Consider the following 23452-nt stretch of genomic DNA (forward strand, 5'->3'; position numbering starts at 1 on the left):
CATGTCAGAATTTTTTTTATGAAATAGGAGAGGATTTGAGAAATCACTCAAAATGTGCCCTCATTTTTCTTTCTCCAGCACTAATCATAATTTCTATGGCAAAATGAACCTCCTCATTGTGTTCCTTTTTAAATTAAATGTTTTAGGTGTTACCAGTTTATTCCAATCCAGATGGCTTCAGGTGTGCCATACTTTTGTCATAAGTAAGACAGTAAGCACTCTAGCTGTTCTTAAGAACACTCTGGGACATTCCGTCAATGAGCTATACATGGGCTACATCTTGATGATATTTGTGCTGCATTTGGGCTCTTTTGTCTCTGGTGGCCATCTTGGGAGACTTATTTGTTATGAAGTTTCCTAATTTCCACATTTACTGCAGTCTCCTCAGTAGGAGATGCTTTCAGTTTTTTACTTTGATTCCATCAAGAAGGTATTCAGATATGTCACACATTTGTCATAAATTCTGAATATTAGCACTCTAGTTGCTCATGAGATCACTGTAGTAAAGCTACTGCTCACCACGGAGGTCTGCTGCTGGTATTAAAAGTGCATGTTTCAATCTGCATCACCCCTGTCCCGGGCACACGGACCCTCAGGACACGCCCCCGTTTTCCACATTTTTTTTCTCCAATATTCTGCGTAGTGTGCGTAGTGGTGCTACGCAAACTACACCCAGCCCTAATTGTTTTATTGATTTTATGGACTCTCTAGACCTAATTACTAACCTCAAAAAGTCACACTCTATGACAATCGGAAAGGGACGGGCTAAAAAGTCAAAATTTTATTGCAAGGGTATTGAACTTATGAAAGTCCCTGCTTTCCCATATCTAGGCGTACTTTTTGATGAAAGACGATCATGGGTTATGCAGCGTGCTCACAAAAAGAATACTTTAGCCAGAGCGACTGGGTCATTACTAGGATTTGTAAGAAGGATAGACTCTAAACCACTCCCACCCCTCATAAAGATCTATAGTGCCATGGTTACGTATGGGAGTGATGTATGGGGCTATACTGAGATTGGCGATATACAGACAGCAGAAAATGATTTCTTTCGCAAGCTGCTATAGCTCACAGCCTAGGACCTGGGTGCTGGCTTTATTTCAGATCAGATTGCGGTTGCCCCGCTATTATGTTGGTTAAGAATCTGGGCTCAGCCGCCACCAAATCTGAACCAGACAATTATTCAGGACTGTGTGTCTTTAGACAAAGGATCTGATATCCTTTGGATTCACTATATTAAGACACAAATGGACTCATTGGGCTGTTCTGATCTATTTTCAAACCCTTTAGCCATTGGCAAGGTGGCTATTAGAGACTTGGCTCCCAGTTCCTGAATAGGGTAATGTCAGCAAGGGAGGAAGCGGAACTAACCAAACCTTGGTGAGGAGTTTTGTTACGTTGAGCTCAGGCAGAGAGATACAGCCATACCTGACTTACATAAACAAACCCTATCACTTGTTTGTGGTAACAAGATTCAAACACAATATGGTGCCCTGGCTACTGTCATTCCCAAAAGGCTTCGAAAGAGGGGTCGTTGGGTCCCTGCCCTTGTGATAATTTTTCAGAGTAGAATACCCTCCACATGTTTTTTTTCTGTGATTTCTATGTATTACTGCGCAGGAATTTTATTTTACCTTTGTTAAGAGGGGCTAATTTTGAGCAAGTTAGGCCAGCTCTAGCCTATTTGCAAATGCTCGGTTCCTCGGTTGTGTGCTTTGGGGTAGTCAGTTATATCACTAGGGCAATTAGGCGAAGAAACAAACTTCAACTATAGTGCTGTTTCTCTTCTTCTCTTTTAAAGTATTTTATGTAAAATGAGATTTTTAACCTATGGATTTTGGTGTGTGACAAACTTTTTGACGTATTTATTCGAAAGCCAAGGGTGTTTTTTGGTTGGGGGGTGTACCTATGGACAGCAAATGGTCTCTTTAAAATTGCCATATGTATTATTGTCTGTCTTATTTATAATGTATAATAGGTAGTTGCGATGTGATCTGTGCTCTGATGGTTTTGAATTTTAACTGAATAAAGATACTTTGACTTTGACTTTGAGTGCAACAGTAGGTAAAGCGTTGGATAGCGGGAGGGTAAAAATTACTATTCCCACTTCAGTGAGTGCAACAGTAGGGAAAGCGTTGGAAAGCGTATGGGTAAAAACTTACTATTCTAACTCCAGTGAGTGCAACAGTAGGGAAAGCCCGGAGAGAGTAGGGGTAAAAATTACTATTCCAACTCCAGTGAGTGCAACAGTAGGGGAAGCACTGGATAGCGGAAGGGTAAAAATTACTAGTCCCACTCCAGTGAATGCAACAGTAGGGAAAGCGTTGGATAGCGTAGGGGTAAAAATTACTATTCTAACTCCAGTGAGTGCAACAGTAGGGAAAGCGCAGGATAGCATAGGGGTAAAATTACTATTCCAACTCCAGAGAGTGCAACAGTAGGGAAATCGCTGGATAGTGTAGGGGTAAAAATTACTATTCCCACTCAAGTGAGTGCAACAGTACGGAAAGCATTGGATAGCATAGGGATAAAAATTACTATTCCAACTCCAGAGAGTGCAACAGTAGGGAAAGCACTGGATAGCATAGGGGTTACATTAACATAGTTATCAATTAAATAATGTTTTATTAAATAATGTTTTATTAAAAAATAACATAATTAATGTACAAAAAAATTATTAATAAATTAAAATAAATATTTACTTAAATACCATTAAATTACATCCCACACTATTCCCCCTATAACACACAACACACTACACATTAAAAAAAACACGATTCATTTAACTATCAATTAATCAATGAATAACAATTAATATTACATGAAGTATAATTAATAACATTATAAATAAATGAATTAATAAATATTAGTTTCCAAATAATAATTAATCACCAATTAATCTTTTATCAACAATAAATTAACAATAAAAATAAATACAAATTATTAATACATTAATTAAAATTATTATTAATAACTGATTAATAACAATTAATTACCAATTAATTATTAATTAACAATTAATTAATAATAAATACCAATAAATAAAACAATCTCATTAATTAATTAAATGTAATTACTTCCCACCCCATTCCCCTATAAACCCACAACCCACTACACATAAACATTTACATAATTATATTAATTATCAATTAATCAGTAAATAAAAAATAATCACCAAATAATTATTAATAACGATAAAGTATTAATCAACAATAAATTAATTAACAATAAACAATAAATAACAATTATTAATAATTTATTTACAATTAATATAATTACCTGATTAATAAAAATTAAAAACCAAGTAATAATCAATTAATAAATAATGAATAAATACCAATACATATAACAATCTCATTAATGAATTTGATTTTTTTTTTTTTTTCTTTCTTTTTTAGCGCTCGGCTGCCCCAGCCAAGGGGCGTCCCGGCGCTGCGAGTGAAGCTGAAGGCAGAAAGAAGAAAGCACCAGAGGGGAGAAGGGGAGATTACTGAAAGAGGTGGGTTTTGATGGCTTTCCTGAAAGCCAGAAGGTCCTGTATGCCACGGATTGTTTCCGGCAGGCTGTTCCAAAGCTTGGCAGCGAGCAGGCTGAAGGATCGGCCGCCCATTCTGGCCAGTTTGGTACGGGGAATGACCACAAGATGTTGTCCTTCTGAACGAAGTGACCTCTTAGGAATATACTCCGCCAGGATAGGGCGCAACATTGGGGGAGAGGAGGTTTTAAGGATTTTGAAGGCTAAGCAGAGTGCCTTAAACTGAATCCTTTTTCCCACCGGAAGCCAGTGCAGTTTTTTCAGGACTCCAGCCACCGAGGAGTGGCGGGGGAGACCTACCAGGGCCCTGGCGGCAGCATTCTGGACTGAAGTCTGGTAGTTTCCGCCAGATTAGTGCCCAGTAAAAGGGAGCTGGCGTAATCCAGCCTAGAAGGGATGGTAGCTTGGACAATTAACTGGCGGGTGTGGCAGTCGAAGAACTTCAGGATGGGTCTTAGAGTGCGCAGGATGCCGAAGCAGGTGGCTGCCACATTTTTGGTGTGTTGGGTGAATTTCAATGCCGAGTCTACCCAGACTCCCAGATTTTTAACACATTCCTTGGGCTTAGGAGGTTGGCCCAAGGTGTCGGGCCACCAGCTTTCGCCCCAGGATGCGGTGTTTTTCCCCAGGAGCAGTATCTCTGTTTTCCCCGCATTGAGCTGGAGGAAATTCGCCGTCATCCAGTTGGTGATGTCAGTAAGGGTCTGTTTGAAGTGATGGGCCTCCAAACCGTTGTTGTCATTGAGAGCTACCACCAACTGGGTGTCGTCTGCGTAAGACACTAACGCCAGTCCACTCTTTTTAACCACTTCTGCTAGTGGTCAAACATAAACATTGAACAGGGTGGGGCTCAGAGATGACCCCTGAGGCACCCCCTGTCCAGTGCTGTGCTCTTTAGAGAGGTAAAGGGGGGTGGAGAATTTAAAGGATCTGTTGGAAAGAAAGTCTCTAAACCATCCCAGGGCAGTCGCTGTGATTCCAATTTCCTCCAGTCTCATCAGAAGGACCTCGTGTGACACCGTGTCGAAGGCAGCACTGAGTCCAACAGGATCAGTGCTGCCGTTCCGCCGGTGTCAAGAATGGCATGGAGGTCCTCTGTAACACTGAGCAAGGCTGTCTCGGTGCTATGACCAGCTCTAAACCCGTGTTGGGAGTTATCCAGGATGTTATTGGTTAGGAGGAAATTGGTGAGGGCGATGTTAACGTGTGTCTCTATAATTTTAGCTGGCCAGGGGAGAAGTGAGATAGGCCGAAAATTTTCAGGAAGAGTGGGATCTAGGGTGGGCTTTTTTAAGATGGGAGATACCCATGCCTGCTTCCATTTAGAGGGTATTTTGGCAGTGGAAAGAGACAGGTTAATGATATTCCGTATAGGTTCCGTGACAAGCTCATTGGCTTCACAAAAGGTCTCAGGTTTTAGGGGATCGGCCGGGGAGCCAGATTTGATTTTTTTATAGATTTTTTGAAAGCTCTCACGCTCTAGTGTAGGGAGGGAGGAGAGATAGGGTCTGGTGGGGTCCAAAGTGACAGAGATCTGGGGGGAATTGGGGAAGGTATCGTAAATTTTCTTTATTTTGTCGGTAAAGAAATTGGCCATATTATTACATAGGTCCGGAGAGGTGGCGGCAGTAATGGTGTTTTTTTTTTGCAGTAAGGTCTTTTAAAATTTTAAAGACAGTTTTCGAAGCGTTGGTGCTACTGTTGATTTCGGTGGCATAATACGCCGCCCTTGTTCTGCAGACATGACGATGATAGGTTTTTTGAAGTTGAACGTATTTATGTTTGAGGTTAGTATCATAATTTTTTCTCCATCCTCTTTCCGCCTTTTTACATTTTTTTTTTCAGAGTGGCTAATTCTGAATTGTACCAGGGGCTAGCCACATGGACACGGGCCTTGATCCATTTAGCTGGGATCAGGGTGTCCAATGCTTGAGTAATCCAGTGGCACAACTGGTCGTATCCTAAGTCAAGGTCGTCACTCGGGGGAGGGGGATTTGTTTGGAGATCTTCCAGGCGGAGTTTACTCCACGGACGCTTCTGGACTTGAGGGGTAGGCACAGAAGCGGGGGCAGGTTTGCAAGAGACAGTCATGATCACCAGATGGTGGTCTGTCCAAGCCATGGGAATGGGTGTGCCAGCAATCCCATTCGCGATGTTCGAAAAGATGGGATCAAGGAGGTGTCCCGCTCTGTGGGTGGGGCCACTCACGAGTTGATTGAGCTGGAGGGCGGCAAGGTCTGCAAGAAAGGTGGTGATTTTGGGCTCAGTGTCCCGATCAAGGTGCAGGTTAAGATCACCTATGATCGTGAGATTGGAGGTTTTAGTGATGTTAGTGGCCACGTATTGTAGGAGCGAGTTAATGAATGGAGTATCGGCGCCGGGGGGTCTATAAATCAAGAGGCCGGTCGCGCAAAATTGTGGATTGGCTTTAATACAAAATCTAGCACTTTCGCTGCCCTTAATATCAGCTTTAACTAATTGACAGGCGAGGTGCGATTTAGCTATAAGCGCTAGTCCGCCCCCTCTTGAATTCCTGTTCAAGGTATATGTGGGAAATCCCGTGGGGGTGGCCAGGTTGATGACCGAGTCCATGTCATCATGGAGCCACGTCTCGGTCATAAACAGGGCATCAAGGGAGTAGTCTGATAGGAGATCGTGTATGTCTAGATGATGCTTCTGCATCGATCTGACGTTAAGGTGTCCCAACCTGAGGGCCGTCTGTATGGATTGAGGAGGTTTTGGCTTTAATTTAGTGAGAGTGCATAGCTTGGAAGTGTGTGGCAGTGGATGCGAGATATGCGCTGGGTTCCGCCTGGTACAAGTACAGGTATGATGTTGAAGATTCAGCAGCTCTTGCTTAGAGTAGCACATCTTACCGCACAGGTTACAGCCCCGAAACAGCAGAGGGACTGGCGCCTGGCGCTGCCTTAGCGCGGACGGGCGCAGACGGGCAGCTCTTTGGCGGGTCTTCGGCGGGGCTGCGCGCGACCGCTGCGCGCTCGCGAGGCTGCGAGGGCTAAATAGCCCAGAAGTTTAATGCACTAGAGCGCTAACCGCTCTTCGTGCAGGCAAACCGGAAATGACTGCTGGCCCCCACGAGGTGGAATAGGGAGGCAGCTCCGGAACTAAAGCCAAGTCAGTAATGGCGTGTGGTGCAGGGGATATTGTATTTCTCGCACAAGTAAATAACAATTTAGCACAAGTAATTATTTAAAAAAGTTCAATGTTAAAAAGCGCTATACAATCTTTTATTGCCAAAGACAGACCTGTCTCGCCAAGCGGGTCGGGGACACTACCACTGTCTCCTTCCCGCAGCGAGCTCCTACCGCTGCTCAGCCTAAATAGCCCAGAAGTTTAATGCACTAGAGCGCTAACTGCTCTTCGTGCAGGCAAACCGGAAATGACTGCTGGCCCCCACGAGGTGGAATAGGGAGGCGGCTCCGGAACTAAAGCCAAGTCAGTAATGGCGTGTGGTGCAGGGGATATTGTATTTCTCGCACAAGTAAATAACAATTTAGCACAAGTAATTATTTTAAAAAGTTCAATGTTGAAAAGCGCTATACAATCTTTTGTTGCCAAAGACAGACCTGTCTCGCCAAGTGGGTCGGGGACACTGCCACTGTCTCCTTCCCGCAGCGAGCTCCTACCGCTGCTCAGCCTAAATAGCCCAGAAGTTTAATGCACTAGAGCGCTAACCGCTCTTCGTGCAGGCAAACCGGAAATGACTGCTGGCCCCCACGAGGTGGAATAGGGAGGCGGCTCCGGAACTAAAGCCAAGTCAGTAATGGCGTGTGGTGCAGGGGATATTGTATTTCTCGCACAAGTAAATAACAATTTAGCACAAGTAATTATTTAAAAAGTTCAATGTTAAAAAGCGCTATACAATCTTTTGTTGCCAAAGACAGACCTGTCTCGCCAAGCGGGTCGGGGACACTGCCACTGTCTCCTTCCCGCAGCGAGCTCCTACCGCTGCTCAGCCTAAATAGCCCAGAAGTTTAATGCACTAGAGCGCTAACCGCTCTTCGTGCAGGCAAACCGGAAATGACTGCTGGCCCCCACGAGGTGGAATAGGGAGGCGGCTCCGGAACTAAAGCCAAGTCAGTAATGGCGTGTGGTGCAGGGGATATTGTATTTCTCGCACAAGTAAATAACAATTTAGCACAAGTAATTATTTTAAAAAGTTCAATGTTAAAAAGCGCTATACAATCTTTTGTTGCCAAAGACAGACCTGTCTCGCCAAGCGGGTCGGGGACACTGCCACTGTCTCCTTCCCGCAGCGAGCTCCTACCGCTGCTCAGCCTAAATAGCCCAGAAGTTTAATGCACTAGAGCGCTAACCGCTCTTCGTGCAGGCAAACCGGAAATGGCTGCTGGCCCCCACGAGGTGGAATAGGGAGGCGGCTCCGGAACTAAAGCCAAGTCAGTAATGGCGTGTGGTGCAGGGGATATTGTATTTCTCGCACAAGTAAATAACAATTTAGCACAAGTAATTATTTAAAAAGGTTCAATGTTAAAAAGCGCTATACAATCTTTTGTTGCCAAAGACAGACCTGTCTCGCCAAGCGGGTCGGGGACACTAATTACTTCCCACCCTATTACCCTATAAACCCACAACCCACTCCACATAAAAAATCACATAATTAATGTAATTATCAATTAATCTTATAATAATAATTAATCACCAATTAAATATTAATTAACAATAAATTAATTAACAATAATAATACATAAACATTATTAATTACATTAATCATAACTCATATAATTAGCTAATTATTACACATTAATTATCAATTAATAATTAATTAACAATTAATTATTAATAAATACCAAATAATTAAAACATAATAATTAATTAATGGCTTATTATCAAATTACTTCCCACCCTATTCTCCTGTAAATCCACCACCCGCTCTGATACTAAAACGCAAAATTTACTTGAACAAAATTACTAATTTCTAAACCTTTATTCTAAAAATTATGAAAATACATAAAAAATATATTGAACATACTTATAAAATACATACTAAAATACATAACACTAGCAAAAATCACTACACTACCCTGCTAGCAGAATACAAAAAAGCTATCCTACGTCCAAGAAAGACTACTTCTCCCAACGCATTCTGCAAGCAGATTGCCAGCCACGTGAAATCTTTGCTACAGTCCACGAGTTAGCCCTATCAGATAGGCCTTCACCTTCGATTATACCTTCTCAGTCACTGTGCAATTCACTGAACGAGTTTTTTATTGAGAAAGTTGCGCAAATAAAAGCTCGCATTCCTCCTGCATCTAACTCTTTACCAGATTGCTCTCCGCCACAGAACACCCAGTGCCTGACTTCTATTCCGATATTAACCAGTGAGTCCCTCTCCCCGCTACTTAAGCGTGTAAAATCGGGGTCTCCTTCTGATACGTGCCCGGCCCGTATATTGGCCCAGGTGTTCTTGGCCTGTCCTGTCCCCGCTCTCACCGTTTTAAACAATACCTTCATCCTAGGTCTTGTCCCTACTGCTTTTAAATCGGCTACCATTATCCCCATTTTAAAGAAACCTGGGGCTGACCCTGCCTCCCTGGTCAACTATCGCCCCATATCCCTGCTTCCCTACTTGGGCAAGGTGGCGGAGACGCATGTGTCTCAAATCCTGAGCACCTTTGTTGAGGACAGTAATTACCTGGCCCCATGTCAAGCTGGTTTCCGACCTCGACACTCCACCGAGAAGGTGGTGATTTCGGTCATGGACCAACTTAGGGAAGGACTCGACGCAAACACCCCCAAGATTCTGGTCCTTTTGGACCTCTCCGCCGCCTTTGACACCGTGGACCATAACATCTTGTTGTCACGGGTCAGGGCGGCGGGGATCGGGGGGCTTGCATTTGCCTGGGTCGAGTCGTTCCTGAAGGATCGTAATCAGACAGTCCATCTCGGCACCTTCTCGGCTTCTCCACGTACTGTCACCTGTGGTGTTCCTCAGGGTTCTGCTCTCTCCCCTTTACTTTTTAATCTTTACATTTTCCCCCTGGTTTTTGCTTTACAGAATATTGAGGTCACTGTATATAACTATGCAGATGATCTCCAACTTATTTTTGACCTTTCCTCCCCCTCAGGGGTTGGCAGTTTCCAGTCCGTCATGCTATTTATCCGAGACTGGATGAACACCAACCAGTTAAAACTTAATCCGGATAAAACGGAACTTGTGGCGACGGGCGGCGCTGCCAATCCCTGGTCCTCTTCTTTCTGGCCCTCCTCACTTGGACCCCCTCCTTCCCCTTCTTGTTCAGTTAAAACCCTTGGGATCATTCTCAACAACCAATTAACCCTTCATTCACACATTAATTCGGTGGTTTCTTCTTGTTTCTTTACACTTCGACTCATCCGGAAAATTGCCAGGTTTTTTTCCACTTCTGCTCTAAAGCTAATTCTGATGGCCATGGTCCTGTCAAAGATTGACTATGGAAACATCATTTACAATGGAGCCCCTGCATATGCCTTGCAGCGCCTACAGTTAATACAAAACCAGGCGGCCCGCCTGGTTTTTGGCCTGTCTAAGTCCCATCACTCGACTCCCCTACTCAAGAGCTTACATTGGCTCCCTATAAAAGAACGAGCCAGGTTTAAGCTGGGGTGTTTGACTTTTCAAGCACGAGCGGGTACAGCCCCAGCCTTCATTAATTCGGCTATTTCTCTCTATGTTCCTTCTAGAGACCTCCGCTCCTCTAGCTTAGCCTTACTAACAACGCCCCGGTTCAAAAAGAAGCGGGCAGGAGGGCAGAAGTTTGCTGTGCTCGCTCCCACCTTCTGGAATGGCCTCCCACTGTCCTTAAGACTCTCTTCCTCCTACATGGAGTTCCGGAGGTCACTAAAAATATTTTTATTCCAGCAGGCTTTTGGCACTTAGCTATCCTATTATCTCTAGCTCTTTTTTTTTTTTTCCTTTAGGGACCTCACCAGCGCCATGAAACTGACTCAGTGTACGTGCGCTTTATAAGTTCTTTTTTAAATTAAATTAAAAAATTAAATTCGTTATTATTGACAATATTTTTGCTTATGATATTACTTACTTCGATATAAAAAAAAATTATAATACTTACCTTAGGGTCGATATTCTGGTCAACGATATTCTTGCCTTCAATATTCTGTCCCTACGATATTAAAAACTCGATATTAATGTAGGTCGATATTTTGACTGCTCACCAGTCAAGACAACTGCTGCCAAATGCCAAAAGCAACCTGGGTGTCATGATTTGAATCTCTGCAGGATCTGCTTTTGATACTTTGAAGGTTTATAACATGATTACTACTCAGTTGGTATAATATTAATCCCTGTAATCTTCTGTTCTATTAAGCTATGAGAAGATGACTGGAAGCAATTCATAAGCAGAAACAGGATGCTTTTTTTTATTAGCAGTTTTATATAGCAGGAACTTGACCCAAACTAATTGGAGACCAACACATGAGCACCAGTTACACTACACAAAATGACATTAATACTTTAGGCACATAAAGGTTAAGTAATATGCTCAAAATAACAGGATGCTGAGCCTTTACCAAGATTTGAACATTGTCCCCCAGTTTCAAAGTCAGTATCACTGGCCCTAATGCTGCATCCTCCCTCCTAGATAAAATACAACAAAATGTATTTCAAGAAGCAGGTAGCTCTCCTAACTGGATTTATGGCCTGAGGAATACCTCTAATTCACCTGACTGTACACTGATATTCCAAATGTATTGGGTCAAAGTGTTATAAATAGGTTGAAAAGACGTGTTGGATACTAAACAAAACATACTATATATGGCTCAAAGCAGATAAGCTACAGGGGTAGAGAGAGACCCCTCAGAAAATGTGTCGGTGCTTTAGCTGGAGCTGGGAGCCTCAAAACAGATATATCTTCTCATGTATTTGGTGTTTTTGTTTTTAACATACTGAGGCATTCAGAGAAGGAAGCACCTCAAGTTGCTCAGAGGTCTGCTGCTAATGGAGTGGGCAAGTCAGGTCTGTGCGCCATGAAGTTAAGCATTAATGAAAAGACGGGTAGTGTTTACTGCCACTATGGTATTTGCTAGGAAAGAGTGAGGTTGTTTGGGCCCATCTGCTTTGTTGCTGATGAGCAGTGGGGCTAGGCCTGGGCATGTGCAGATAGAAAATGTATGTGACTTGCTGGGGCTGCAGAAGTTCAATGGGAGTCCCAGGGAATGTGTAGGGTTGAAGGTGTCTGCTTTTCTCCAGTTCAGCCAAAATAGGGGCCAATCCCTTTACAGTAACATCTCTGACCCTGCCTCCACTTTGTACTCAGGATCACACTTCCCAAAGTTTTCATATGCACAAAATTCTGTGGCTGTCTCTTTGTGGGGGAACTTCATGACAGCAGCCTCATTGTGTGCCCTGCAAGGTTTGGCAGGGTCAGACTGGAAAAGACAACAAGCACAGGGACCAAAATAAAAGTGGCCCAAGTAGCGAATCAGGTATCTAAAAAAGTGGCCTTCATTTGAAAATTGGAACAGGGCTGCACTTGTATAGACACGCTGCACACGTGTTTTGCAAGCAGGAAGGGGTCAAATTATGCAGCAGACTTCAGTGAAATTTTGTGGATAGAAAAAGAAAGTTATGTAGCGTAATGTGGCATATTTTGAAATAGTACTATTTCATTATTTTGACATTTGTACACTTGCTACCACTGTCTGAGCATTGGTTGTACCTCATTAGTACCAGATTAATATCCAAATACAGCAATATGCAACAGAAATGTGACCAGTCAATTTTTGCAAAGGGCCTTCCACAATGCGGCAACACGTGCTGGTGTGTTTTTTTAGTAACTTTTGGACCGTTTGAGCTACAAGCAATTTTCAATTAATTAAAATCTGCATTTTGTGCAATAGATGATGGATTATGTGACAAATACATAATGATTTGAAAATCGCTGCGGGTGACCAATCTCATAATTCCAGTGAGCCTGGGCATGACAGATTGCATACATTTGTGTGTGCTACAAGTATTGTTTGTGCAAATATCGTGGAAATCAACAGTAAAAACCAGGCCACCTGACCATAAAACTGGCCACCAAATAGCCAAAATAACAGCCAAACACTGACCTGTTGGACCAGCCCTTTTGGCACTTCCGGATTGCCCTACGGGCCAGTATGACCCAACCAACACACTACAGCAGAACGTACTCACATCAGAGTGGTTTCTTAACTATAAAACTGCAGGCCATGTACACTTGCAGTTTCACTTGTTTGGTTTGAAAGTCCTTTTTCCCAAAAAGGAGCGCATGATCAAACATTTGATCTGTTTGATGAATTTGAAATGTTTTCTTGAGGGCCTCTTGTTGCACCAAAGTAATTGAAAGGCTAGACTGCAGTATACCTAAGGCAAAGCAAACACATTGCTCAGGGCGTCTGTTGGCAATGCACTTCCATTAAGTGTCAAATCTGCAGTAAACAGGTAAGGAGCAGGTTTACATTCCATTGTATTTCTGTATTTGAGGTGAGTTCCCTACAAAAGATGCATCACCTGATCAAAGAACTTCTATTTCCTTATGACTTCCCTTTGCCAGGGGTGTGTGAATTCCCCTGCTAAGGAGCTGGGGCAGATGCTTCCCTCCTGTGCCCTTAGCCCAGCATAGAAAAAGACCCACCACATTCTGTGCCTGCTCCGGTTGGTTATTGTCATTCTATGGAGAATGAAAATGGCCGGCCAACAGTTGGGGTGGGGAGCCTGCCCCTATCCTGAAAAACAACAGCCTACATCTAGCCTCAGGAATTTATCTTTGGGCAACAGCGAATAAATCCAAGACTGACTGAAGGCAAGGCAGCATGTCAAAATCAGGTGCTTCATATGTAGTGTTTTAACGCTCCAATGGCCCTGTCAACAGCAAAGTGTGCAGGAGTTTCCTTGTCCGGCACGTCCCTGACACTTGTTCACCATATTCCCTCCACTCAAAAATCTGGGGGGATAATTCCCCCACATCTCCCATACTTCCTTCGCTTATGTACCCTCATCTGTGCCATAAAAATACTTCAGCTTGGTTATGCGTGGCCCTGCTGCTTTTCATCATAGTAATTACTGTTGTGGGACTGTACCGCCTGACTCCAGTAGGAGGCATTAAGCCTTGGTGCTTGATGAGAGGGTCTGCCCAACTGACTGACCACCCCTTTCAGCCACCCACTTCCCTCCCATCTGCCAGGAAACTGGCCCATCCCAGCGAGGAGTAGGTGGGCCTAATGTGGTGCAGAGGAGGCTCCAAAAATGGAAGCTCTGGGCAGCACGGCCATTTCCGCACATGCCCATCAACTCTGATGGGCCTCCACATGAGCTGCTACGTGGGAGGCCTTCCTCCGATGGGCGGCCAGGCCGCCAGTCCTCACATTGGGATTGCGCCGATTTCACTGAGTGCCAGAGGTTCTCATCCATAGCCACAGTGTATAGGTAACATGAAATTGCCTCTATTCAGCAAGCAGCATGCTGAGATGTATGCTCTGGCTGTTGAGCTCTCCTACTGTACTGCCATCTTGTCCCACTGCTTGGCCACGGCTCTGAACTTTTAAAATACATCTCTGTCAAGAATATATACATTATATTTTGTACAGAAGTGGGTAACAAATCATGTTGTTGTATATTAAAATGGATTTTTTCTATTCTTTTAGTCATTGATACACATACTATGCAAATGTGATGACATTTTCTTTAGCACATTTAATTTTATTAGTTTAATAATATGGTAGAAGAACAATAAATGCTTTTATTTTGTGTTCCCTCTGTTTTCAGGTGAAAGAGACATCAGTGTCTACTGTGGAGTACAGACAATTACAATGAAGATTAATTTTTGCACAATTCTCTTTTCTGGGTATTCAGAATCAGATCTCTCCCTGAATGGAAAGTATGAAGATACCCATTGCAGGGGATTCTTAAATAACAACACATTTCCTGCAGTGATCATTTTCACCATACACTTGAGCAGTTTGGAATCCTGTGGAAACAATTTAGTGGTAAGATAAGAGAAGATTATGCATGCTGTTTAACAAAACTACTTTATTGAAAACGTATTTTTGAACCAAAGACCTCTTGCATTGGCTAATATTAGAATTATCTTATTACATTTAAGAAAATGTACTTTCCAATTGGGAGCAGGAAACCAGTTTCTGTTTAGTGTCTTTGGAATTGTAATGAAAAAGCCTTAATTATGATGAAGTTGTATTTTAACTTACAATCCAAGTCTCAGGACTATTTGGGAGAAGGAGGAGGCCAGGTAATCTCCAGCACCTGAGATGTATTGGAGTTATAAAGTACATTCTGCTGGACCCGATGCACTGAATGTGCACGAGTCATGCCTGGGTAAAGTTGGGCTAATTGTTTGCCCATCCTGTGCCCGGCAGAGGCCGGTGGAGGCTGGGCAGGACCAAGCCTCTTGGCTCCACTATTAATGTTACTGTATCATCTGTATCAGTGAATAAATCTTCCTGTTGTTTTATTTAAATAAAAATTCATGTGCCCTTTCCTCTTCATGAACTCTGGACATACATTTGCCAATAAAATGTCTTAGTACCTCAGGACATGTACTACAGAGACAGTTGGGCAATAGGGCCCTATTGTTTTAATATTTTTTGCTTCTTTGTCTGGCCTTTCATTTTTTCTCTTTAATCATTTATTTTTAGGATTTAAGGTTTCAATTGTATCAAAGTATTTGCTCACCTCCAGATTACTTCGGTACTGCTGCTATGTAGTCTGCTAGAAAAACATGTAGTTTTATTATGTTGAATTTAGTTTTGCCACATTGGCTTTATTTATTTGCTTTCCTCTAAAGTTGCTCATCTCCCATAGGCATCATGGGCAAGAGCAAAGATACAGAGCCATTTACTGGAGCCCAGACTCAACCTAAGACATCCAAGAAGTCCAGTAACTGTACTCTAAATGATATTAACCTCAAGATAGAAGAGGTATGATCGGTTATTGGAAATAATAGCTCATCCATGGGCCCCAGGACATAGCAACAGAGAAAACACATATTACACACAATCTCCACATTTCTTTTACTAGAAATTGCTGCTACGCCTGGGCAGAGCACGCTGAGATTCACTCTGCAGAATTCAGTGGAGTTATCAAAAAACTTCACAAGATTGCACGGAGTTCCGTTAGCAGGCGGAATTTTAGACCCCAACTCAGTGAGCATGCTGCACACTTTGAATGCTAATCACCCTTTGCTATTTAAATTATGACTTCTATGATCAGCAACAGGCCAGACGCATTACAGGAGATGCAATATTCACTTCACACAAGCTGCACTGAATAACTTGCATGAGCTGCGACATATCAGTCACTTTAAAAAAGGCCGCTAACAGTAGATACAATGCGCCTGTTGCCTTCATTGAGCAAAAGAGGACATGCGCTTTTTTTTAGGTCCATAAGAAAGTCTCATGAACAGGCTGCTTTTTTGGTGGATTACGTTTCAAGTTGCGATGCTGATGGTTTTATGAACAAGGGCCTTAAATGCTTCAGCAACGGATTGAGTAATGCACATCAGAACACCCTGCTCTCAACACATGTAGCTGACCGGGCCTGTTTACTACATGATCCTTTGCTCAGAAATGAAGGTAATACACCACAGGGCATGCAGCCTGTAGTGCACAGCATACAGAGGGCTGCATTGAACATGAGTCTGCACTTTAAACAAGGCAGCTAACAGTAGATACAATGCGCCTGTTGCCTTCAATGAGCAAAAGAGGACATGCGCTTTTTTTTCGGTCCATAGGAAAGTCGCCTGAACAGGCTGCTTTTATGGTGGATTACGTTTCAAGTTGCGATGCTGATGGTTTTATAAACAGAGGCTTAAATGCTTCAGCAACGGATTGAGTAATGCACATCAGAACACCCTGTTCTCAACACATGTAGCTGACCGGCCTGTTTACTACATAATCATTTCCTCAGAAATGAAGGTAAGATACCGCAGGGCATTCAGTGTGTGGTGCACAGCATACAGAGGGCTGTATTGAAGGTGAGTCTGCACCTGTGGCACTCACTGCCCAAGCACGGCCCCACCCCCCTGTGCTCTGGGCTACTCGTGTGCACTGCTCACCTGATAGACGTAGCAGTAGGCACACTTGGAGCGATGGACATTTAGGTAGGGCACTAGAACCTCCCCCAGGTCTGCAGCCATTTTTGCATGCTCATATGTTGTTCACTTCACTATCCTCACTGGCAGGTGTGAAGTGCACCAGCAGATGTCCACTTCCAACAAGGTACTAATCCTGTCCGGTTATAGTGCCCTCTTCTCTCATCTGCAGTGCATCCTAGGGAAAAAGCAGGGACCCTCTAGAGTGCTTTTCTATCTTGGTGTGCACTCAGTAGTCCCCATGGGGCACAAGCAGGTACCCACTTCCCTGCACAGAGTGAGACCAGATGAATATGCGTCCCTGCCCTAGCCCAAGTATTACCATCTCTCTCCTATGGGCTAGAAATATGGCACGGGAAAGAAATTGACATTTTAAACACACTCCAGACAAAAATATATAAATCAGTGTTCAATCTTTATAAAGGATCAGCTCCAGCACAAATAAGATTGGAATTTGGCCAGCAATATCAAACATATCAAAGGAAAGCGGTCTGAGCGAAATGGTGCGGGAAGCTTAGAGCTGCAGAATTAGGATCACTAAATAACCTATGTTGGCTAGAAATTAAAAAACAATATGATCAACAAGAACCCAGTTCTTGGGGTGACGACCTGCGCACAACCTTAGAAACCCTCAAAATAGAGGAGATCTGGAATAGCCAACTGGAAGAAGCATCCTGTAAAAAGATCTGCAAACTAAACGCAAAAGCTCTATCTTTGATAGAAGACAAAAAGACTTTGGCCAAACGTCGACACACATGGACTGTATTAAATTCATATAAACGATTAAAGCCGCAACCTTACCTCGTGGCACACTTTCCGTTATCTTTAAAAATGAAATTCATGGCTTTTAGACTGGGCGACCATTCTTCTAAAGATTTGATTCCATCATGGAAAAACACACACCAAAAGTCAAGATGTAGACTATGCGGGTACCATACGGAAACCTTATGCCATCTACTGTGTACGTGCGTGTCAATAAAAGATGAGAGAAGAACTTTGTTGAAACCAGTCTTAAATGCCCTTTAGATCCGCACCTGCAGGCAGGCTGGCACCAGCTGGATGGGAGCGGGTTCGAACATTTTAATATGCCGCGGGGTGAAATTTATGAAGAAAGTAGAGACTTTGCTTTTAAAAGCCAAATCAACTTAAAAGTGGGGACTGGAAAATAATGTTTTACTTTTTAAAGAGCCGAAAAAATACTTTTTAAGAAAATGAATTTTATCCTTTTTCTACTAAATTGAAATTTGTATATGTATACTTTATGGTTGTGACAAACCAAATAAAGTTAATTTTGACTGACTGACTGACTGCGTCCCTGCCCTACCATGATCACTACTTCCTGGCAGAAATGACTTCATACAGTAGCGTAGTCAAATTCACATTCTTTACCTTTATTCGATCAAAATATATTGGACCATAAAAGCACATTAGACATGAACAAACTGTTATATTCCATATAGGTACCATAATATAGGCCCAGGTAACTTGATAACCCTTCACCTATAATCTTCCTTACATTACACTTATAACAGTTTACAGGGACTGACCTTCTACCTAGATATGACACTGCATTCAGAACTAAGGGTTTTCCTAGTTTGAAAACTCATACATTATGCATGAGGATTCTTGGAAGCACAGCAGGACTACCATCTCATGTATAATATCTATGTAAAAGGTTCATGCCTGACATCATCCTTAGTCCGTCACAGTAATACAGCGAGGTAGGACCCCTGTGAAGATCTGTGGGTATATGTAGGAGAGTAGGATCTGCTTACTAAGGTTACCCCTACTTTTTGCTGGTGTTTCACTGTTTCTTTTACTTTAGTCTGGCTGGGCCCCTGCTATCCAGGACCCCAGCTTAGCTTCTTCCTCTATAAATTGATTGCATGTACTATAGGTACACTCCAGTGTGGTTACTGGGGTACTCTTGTGAGTCCCTAGTATATGGTACACTAGGTACTAAGGGCATAGGTACCCCAGAGGCCTACCAGGGGCTGCAGCATGTATTATTCCACCCTTGGGAAGCCTTCCAAAATAACACCACAGGACTGCTACTGCAGCCTGGGCAAGGTGGTGCATGCACCCCTTACTAAGATATAGATTACCTATATCTACCTTAAATCACTGCATATAGAAACCTATCAGTCACCTTATGGCAGGCCTTATTAATCCTAAAGGCAGAGTGCTTGGTTTCATGTGAGAGGGTGCCCATGCATGAGCAGGACTCCTTTACAGCTTTCGGAATCTAATCTCTGAGGCTTTTCTGTGATGCAGCCAGACCATATACTCTTAAGTGCATTATAACCTCACGGTAAATTCTAACTTTGGAATGGCTGCATGGAAACATGTTGTGTTTGGTGTCAAACACTTTGGAATCCTAACCCCTCGCCAGTCCTGGCGGAGGGGGTAGAGTACCACCCTTCTAGAGGGAGAGACATGTACACACTGGTCTACCCGGTAATAGTTTAAAAAAGCCCTGGCTTCACAAAATGGAAGCTGCAGCCACAGACACAAGTCTGGCCTCCTGCTGCTTGACAAAACTCCGGAAGGGGAGGCCTGGACAATACGTTATACAAAATTGGGGATCAAAGCATAGACACCCGCACCAGTCTTAACGTCCCTATTTTTTAACCAGAAAAAAGGTGCAAAAAGGCTTGAGATACAATCCCTTAGGTCCCAATATGGAGAGACCAGAGGTGACCCACCCGGTCTCCCCAAAATCATACAACAGAAAGACAGCCCTGCACACTTATGGATATCAAACGTGTAGAATACACAGTAAAATAAACTTATGAAAAGACTGTTGTTCCCAAAGAAGAGTCGATGTAATGTTGTAATTTTGAACTTCATCTTTTATTTTTCTTTTAAAAGGTGACTTTTTTCAAGACGGACGATCGTGCGGAGACGGGTGCATTTATCCACCGACACACACTTGTTATTGAAAATCTCTGAGGTGATACAATTTCACTGTCCGGCTATATGGTCTTTCAAATCAACTAGTCTAATACATTGACAATGGTCAAGCGAAAATGCATCAAGCATATACTGTGAGCCTTGAAGAAGTCAGACTGTGGACGAAAGCCATTGGCTGTTGCAAAAAAAACTCTTTTTAAAAGAAAAATAAAGGATGAAGTTCAAATTACAACATAACATCGACTCTTCTTTGGGAAAAACAGTCCTTTCATTCGCTTATTTTACTGTGTATTCTACACATTTGATATCTTTAAGTGTGCTTGGCTGTCTTTCTGTTGTGAGGCCTGGACAATAGGTTTCTTATCACGGGGAGGTGTCACCACCTCCCAGAGAGGCTTTAGTGTATTGGGGCTGGGTGGGTGCACTCTGAGAGTACCAGAAAGTCTGCAATGGGGGCACATTTGGTGTGCCTGCGCATAGCCTAGTTCAAACTGGTGGGAGGGGCTACCAGCCCCTGCTCTGGTTCAAAACCGGACAGAGGAAATGGGTTGAGCCACCCAAGTTTCCAGACCCTCCCATCGGTGGGTCCCCAGAGTATGTCCAACCCCTTTCTTTAGTATAAGGAAGGAACCCTTGGCATCAGAACTTTATATTACACCTGGATGAAATTCTGAAACTGAATCCTGGAACTTTGATGCTCTACTAAATACTAGAGGACGAAAGAATCTCCTTTGGGGTCAAGGAGTGACTCCCCTGCTTGGCAGGCACTAACAAAGCATCTTGCCAGTCTGCATTTCCGAAGCTCCTGTCAGATTCTGAAGTATTTTCAACACAAGAAGAGGATATTCAGACTTCTCAGAGGCCGATCCGAGTCCCCAGCAAAGCTGAGACCTGCAGCCCTCACGAGTGATGTGGAACTGGAACTCCTGCACACAGTGCACATTTGCTAGTGCATTAACTTGTTGACATCTCTCGAAGTTCTGCTTTGGGCTTCTTATAGTCCTGTCCCTGAGCACCATCTGCACTGAAGAATATGGGCCTACACTTCACAAGTGTTCCGTGAGCCCGCTTCTTGCATTTCTGCTTGAGGCTCCTTCACGATCCCTGGTCCATCAACTGGTGGGTCCCTGTGAAGGCAATTCTAAGTTTCCTTGAGATTCCCTGGTTTCTCCAGATGTACCCTAACTCTTCCCTGCATGGTGAGTCCCTTAGACCTTGCTGGTCTGCACCAAAGAATTTATTTGATTCCTGCATGGGTTTCTGCTGCCAAGGCTTGTTGGACCCAATCCAGCACCGACACTGCAGCACTCGACATCTTTCATGGCACAGCTTGAATCCAGATCTTGGTCATCATTGGCACCTCCTGGTTCTCGTGGCTGAAGAGTCAAGCCTTGGCTTCTTCACCTGAAATCACCCAACATCGGTGGGCATTCGACTATCTTGCCCCTAGTCACTGGCAAGTAACCCAGACTCTGTCCCCTCTGCTTTCAGGTTCTCCTCATCTTCGATCCAGGTTGGATCACCACGGACACTTTCCACTTGGACGGCAGTAGCACTTTGCAGCAGATCGCCATTGAAAACAACAACAAAACCCGACACCAAAAGACACCTATGCACCCGGCTTCCCTTGGTAAGGTAACTCGAGTACTCTGGTGCTCCCTTGGGTGTTGGCTCTAGAACCCCTTGAGTCTAAAGGGGTTTGCTCCAAATCCTCTTCTAAGTGTCCTTTATCTTTACATTTCCAACCGCGACTTTCCCCATAGAAGTTATAGCGATTCACTGCTGTGTTCACACACTGCACGCGTCACTGTGGGTTCCCTGTGTCACTACCTTGGGTGGTTCCTGGTGGCCCCAGTGGTTCTACAGGCTCTAGGCCTTGTGTCTATGCAAGTTGTGGTTCTCATACCACTTTCTTAATATATGGTTAGGTACGCCCCTAGGGCTCAACGTATATTGTGCTAATTTACTGGGTGCTGTTAAGTTTTCCTTATGTACTTTTGCCTCTAGCCTCATAAAGAGACTAGAGGGATGTGGTTAGAATAAATACATATATTTTATATATAAACCTGGTGTGGTTCTCCTTTCATTTTGTCATTCACAAGAATATAGACTGGTAAAACCAGCTGCTTTACATTCCTCCAAGACTTAGCCTGAAGCTGCTCTCCACAGCTACCACTAGGATAGCTTTCTATAAAGGTTGTCTTTAACGAACCATCAATAAGGGTTGTTTGGACTGGTGTAAGGTGTCCACTAGAATAGTGGACAGCATATGCAGGCCAACTTCTCACAGTATATATACATCACATCTTGCTAAAATAGTTAGAGGAGAACAGGACTTCCCGGCCGACACACTGACCAGAGACGCTGAAGTTCCTGCATTCAGACACTCCAGCTCAGAGTCGTCTAAACATCCCTCGCGTGGTGTCCAACTCGAGACCAAGACGGGGTCCCACAGTCTCTCACTTCAGGTAATGGGGTTGACTTTATCCTAGAGAGATTCAAGGCTTAACACCAACACACATGCTCGGTACACTTAGGTACATCTAGTTAGGGAGACATCATAGAATTACCATTTTTTTATTATAATGTATTTCATGTACTTGTACGTATTCATGATTACTGCAAAAGGGTAGACCATTACCATCTGTTTACTTTCATAGTGCTTCTAATCCTACATATCTGCCATTGTCTTGTGGTTGTTGCAGCTCATCTATTGCACACCAGAATAACAACTATTTATTAAATCCTTATTGAAAACGCCCAGCCTGTTTAATCTGCGTATCTCTTTAAGACTGACTAAGTGAGCACGAATGACTGAGCGAAAAGTAATGTTAGGAAGATATACAGAGCGCATGGCTACCCAAAGGCTTCCCAGCGCTAAGCAGTGGACTGAAGCAATGACAGCAGGAGAGCAGGCACTAGGTTGACCTCGGTAAACAACCATGTTTTCAATTATTTTCTAAATGTGGGCTCTGCGGATATTTAAATCTCAACTCTCGCGGGAGTGAGTTCCACTACTTGGGCGCCTAGTGGGAAAAGGCTCTCCCACCACATCTGGCCCTTTTTATTCTGGAGGTTTTTTGCAGGCTGTCAGAGCCTGGCCTCAAACATCTGTTTGGGAGATATTGACACACCAGTTTCCTAATCTTGCCCGGCCCTTTGTTATTTATAACTCTGTGGGTTAGGCAAATTGCTTTGAATGTAATTCTGGCCTCGATCGAAAGCCAGTGTAAATTTCTGAGGTGGGCTACAACTGATTTCTTCAATGGGATTTGATACAGGAGTCCGACCGCAGCATTCTGAACTACCTGTAATTTCCTGATCACATATTTGGGCGCACCCAAGAAGAGTGAATTCCCGTAATCAAGTTGTGAGGTGACCAAGTAATGTATGGCCATTTTCCTTAACTGTGCAGGGATAAGCATAGGGACCTTTCATAGCATTCTTAGTAGCCCAAAGCATGTACCTGTCACCTTACATGCTTGGATCTTCATGGTCAACTCATGGTCCAACTAAAAGCCAAGGTTCTTGATGACCGTGTTGGGGATTGGTGCAGGCCCCAGGCAGCCAGGCCAGCTTACTAGGGGCCTTATGAATCCCTACATGACCAAGGACTATAATTTTGCTTTTATCCCTATTCACTTTTAGGCATCTCCCTGTCATCCATTTGACTACTTGTTCCAGAGAAGGAGCCAGCTGGCCTCACTCCCCATTAGTCCTGGAGTCCACTGATACCACCAACTGGGTGTCGTCGGCGTACGATGTGACTGAGATAACATGTTCCTGTACTGTATCAGCCAAAGGCTGCATGTAAACATTAAATCATGTGGGGCTCAGTGATGAGCCCTATGGTACCCCACACTTTAAAGGCTTCCTGTCCGACAGGAAGCTATACTTC

At 43.5% G+C, this 23452-nt stretch overlaps 1 protein-coding gene across 1 annotated transcript in view; it reads left to right on the top strand.

Annotated features, from left to right (window-relative positions):
- Window positions 1-23452, top strand: part of ZPLD1 (zona pellucida like domain containing 1) — a 2178405-nt gene that overhangs the window by 287438 nt on the left and 1867515 nt on the right. The window contains exon 2 of the mRNA XM_078656102.1: window positions 14301-14521. Coding sequence (XP_078512228.1) covers window positions 14301-14521 — 221 coding nt within the window. The remainder of the gene's footprint in view (window positions 1-14300; window positions 14522-23452) is intronic.

The sequence above is a fragment of the Lissotriton helveticus genome, chromosome 8 (genome assembly GCF_964261635.1).
Source record: "Lissotriton helveticus chromosome 8, aLisHel1.1, whole genome shotgun sequence".
Classification (NCBI taxonomy): domain Eukaryota; kingdom Metazoa; phylum Chordata; class Amphibia; order Caudata; family Salamandridae; genus Lissotriton; species Lissotriton helveticus.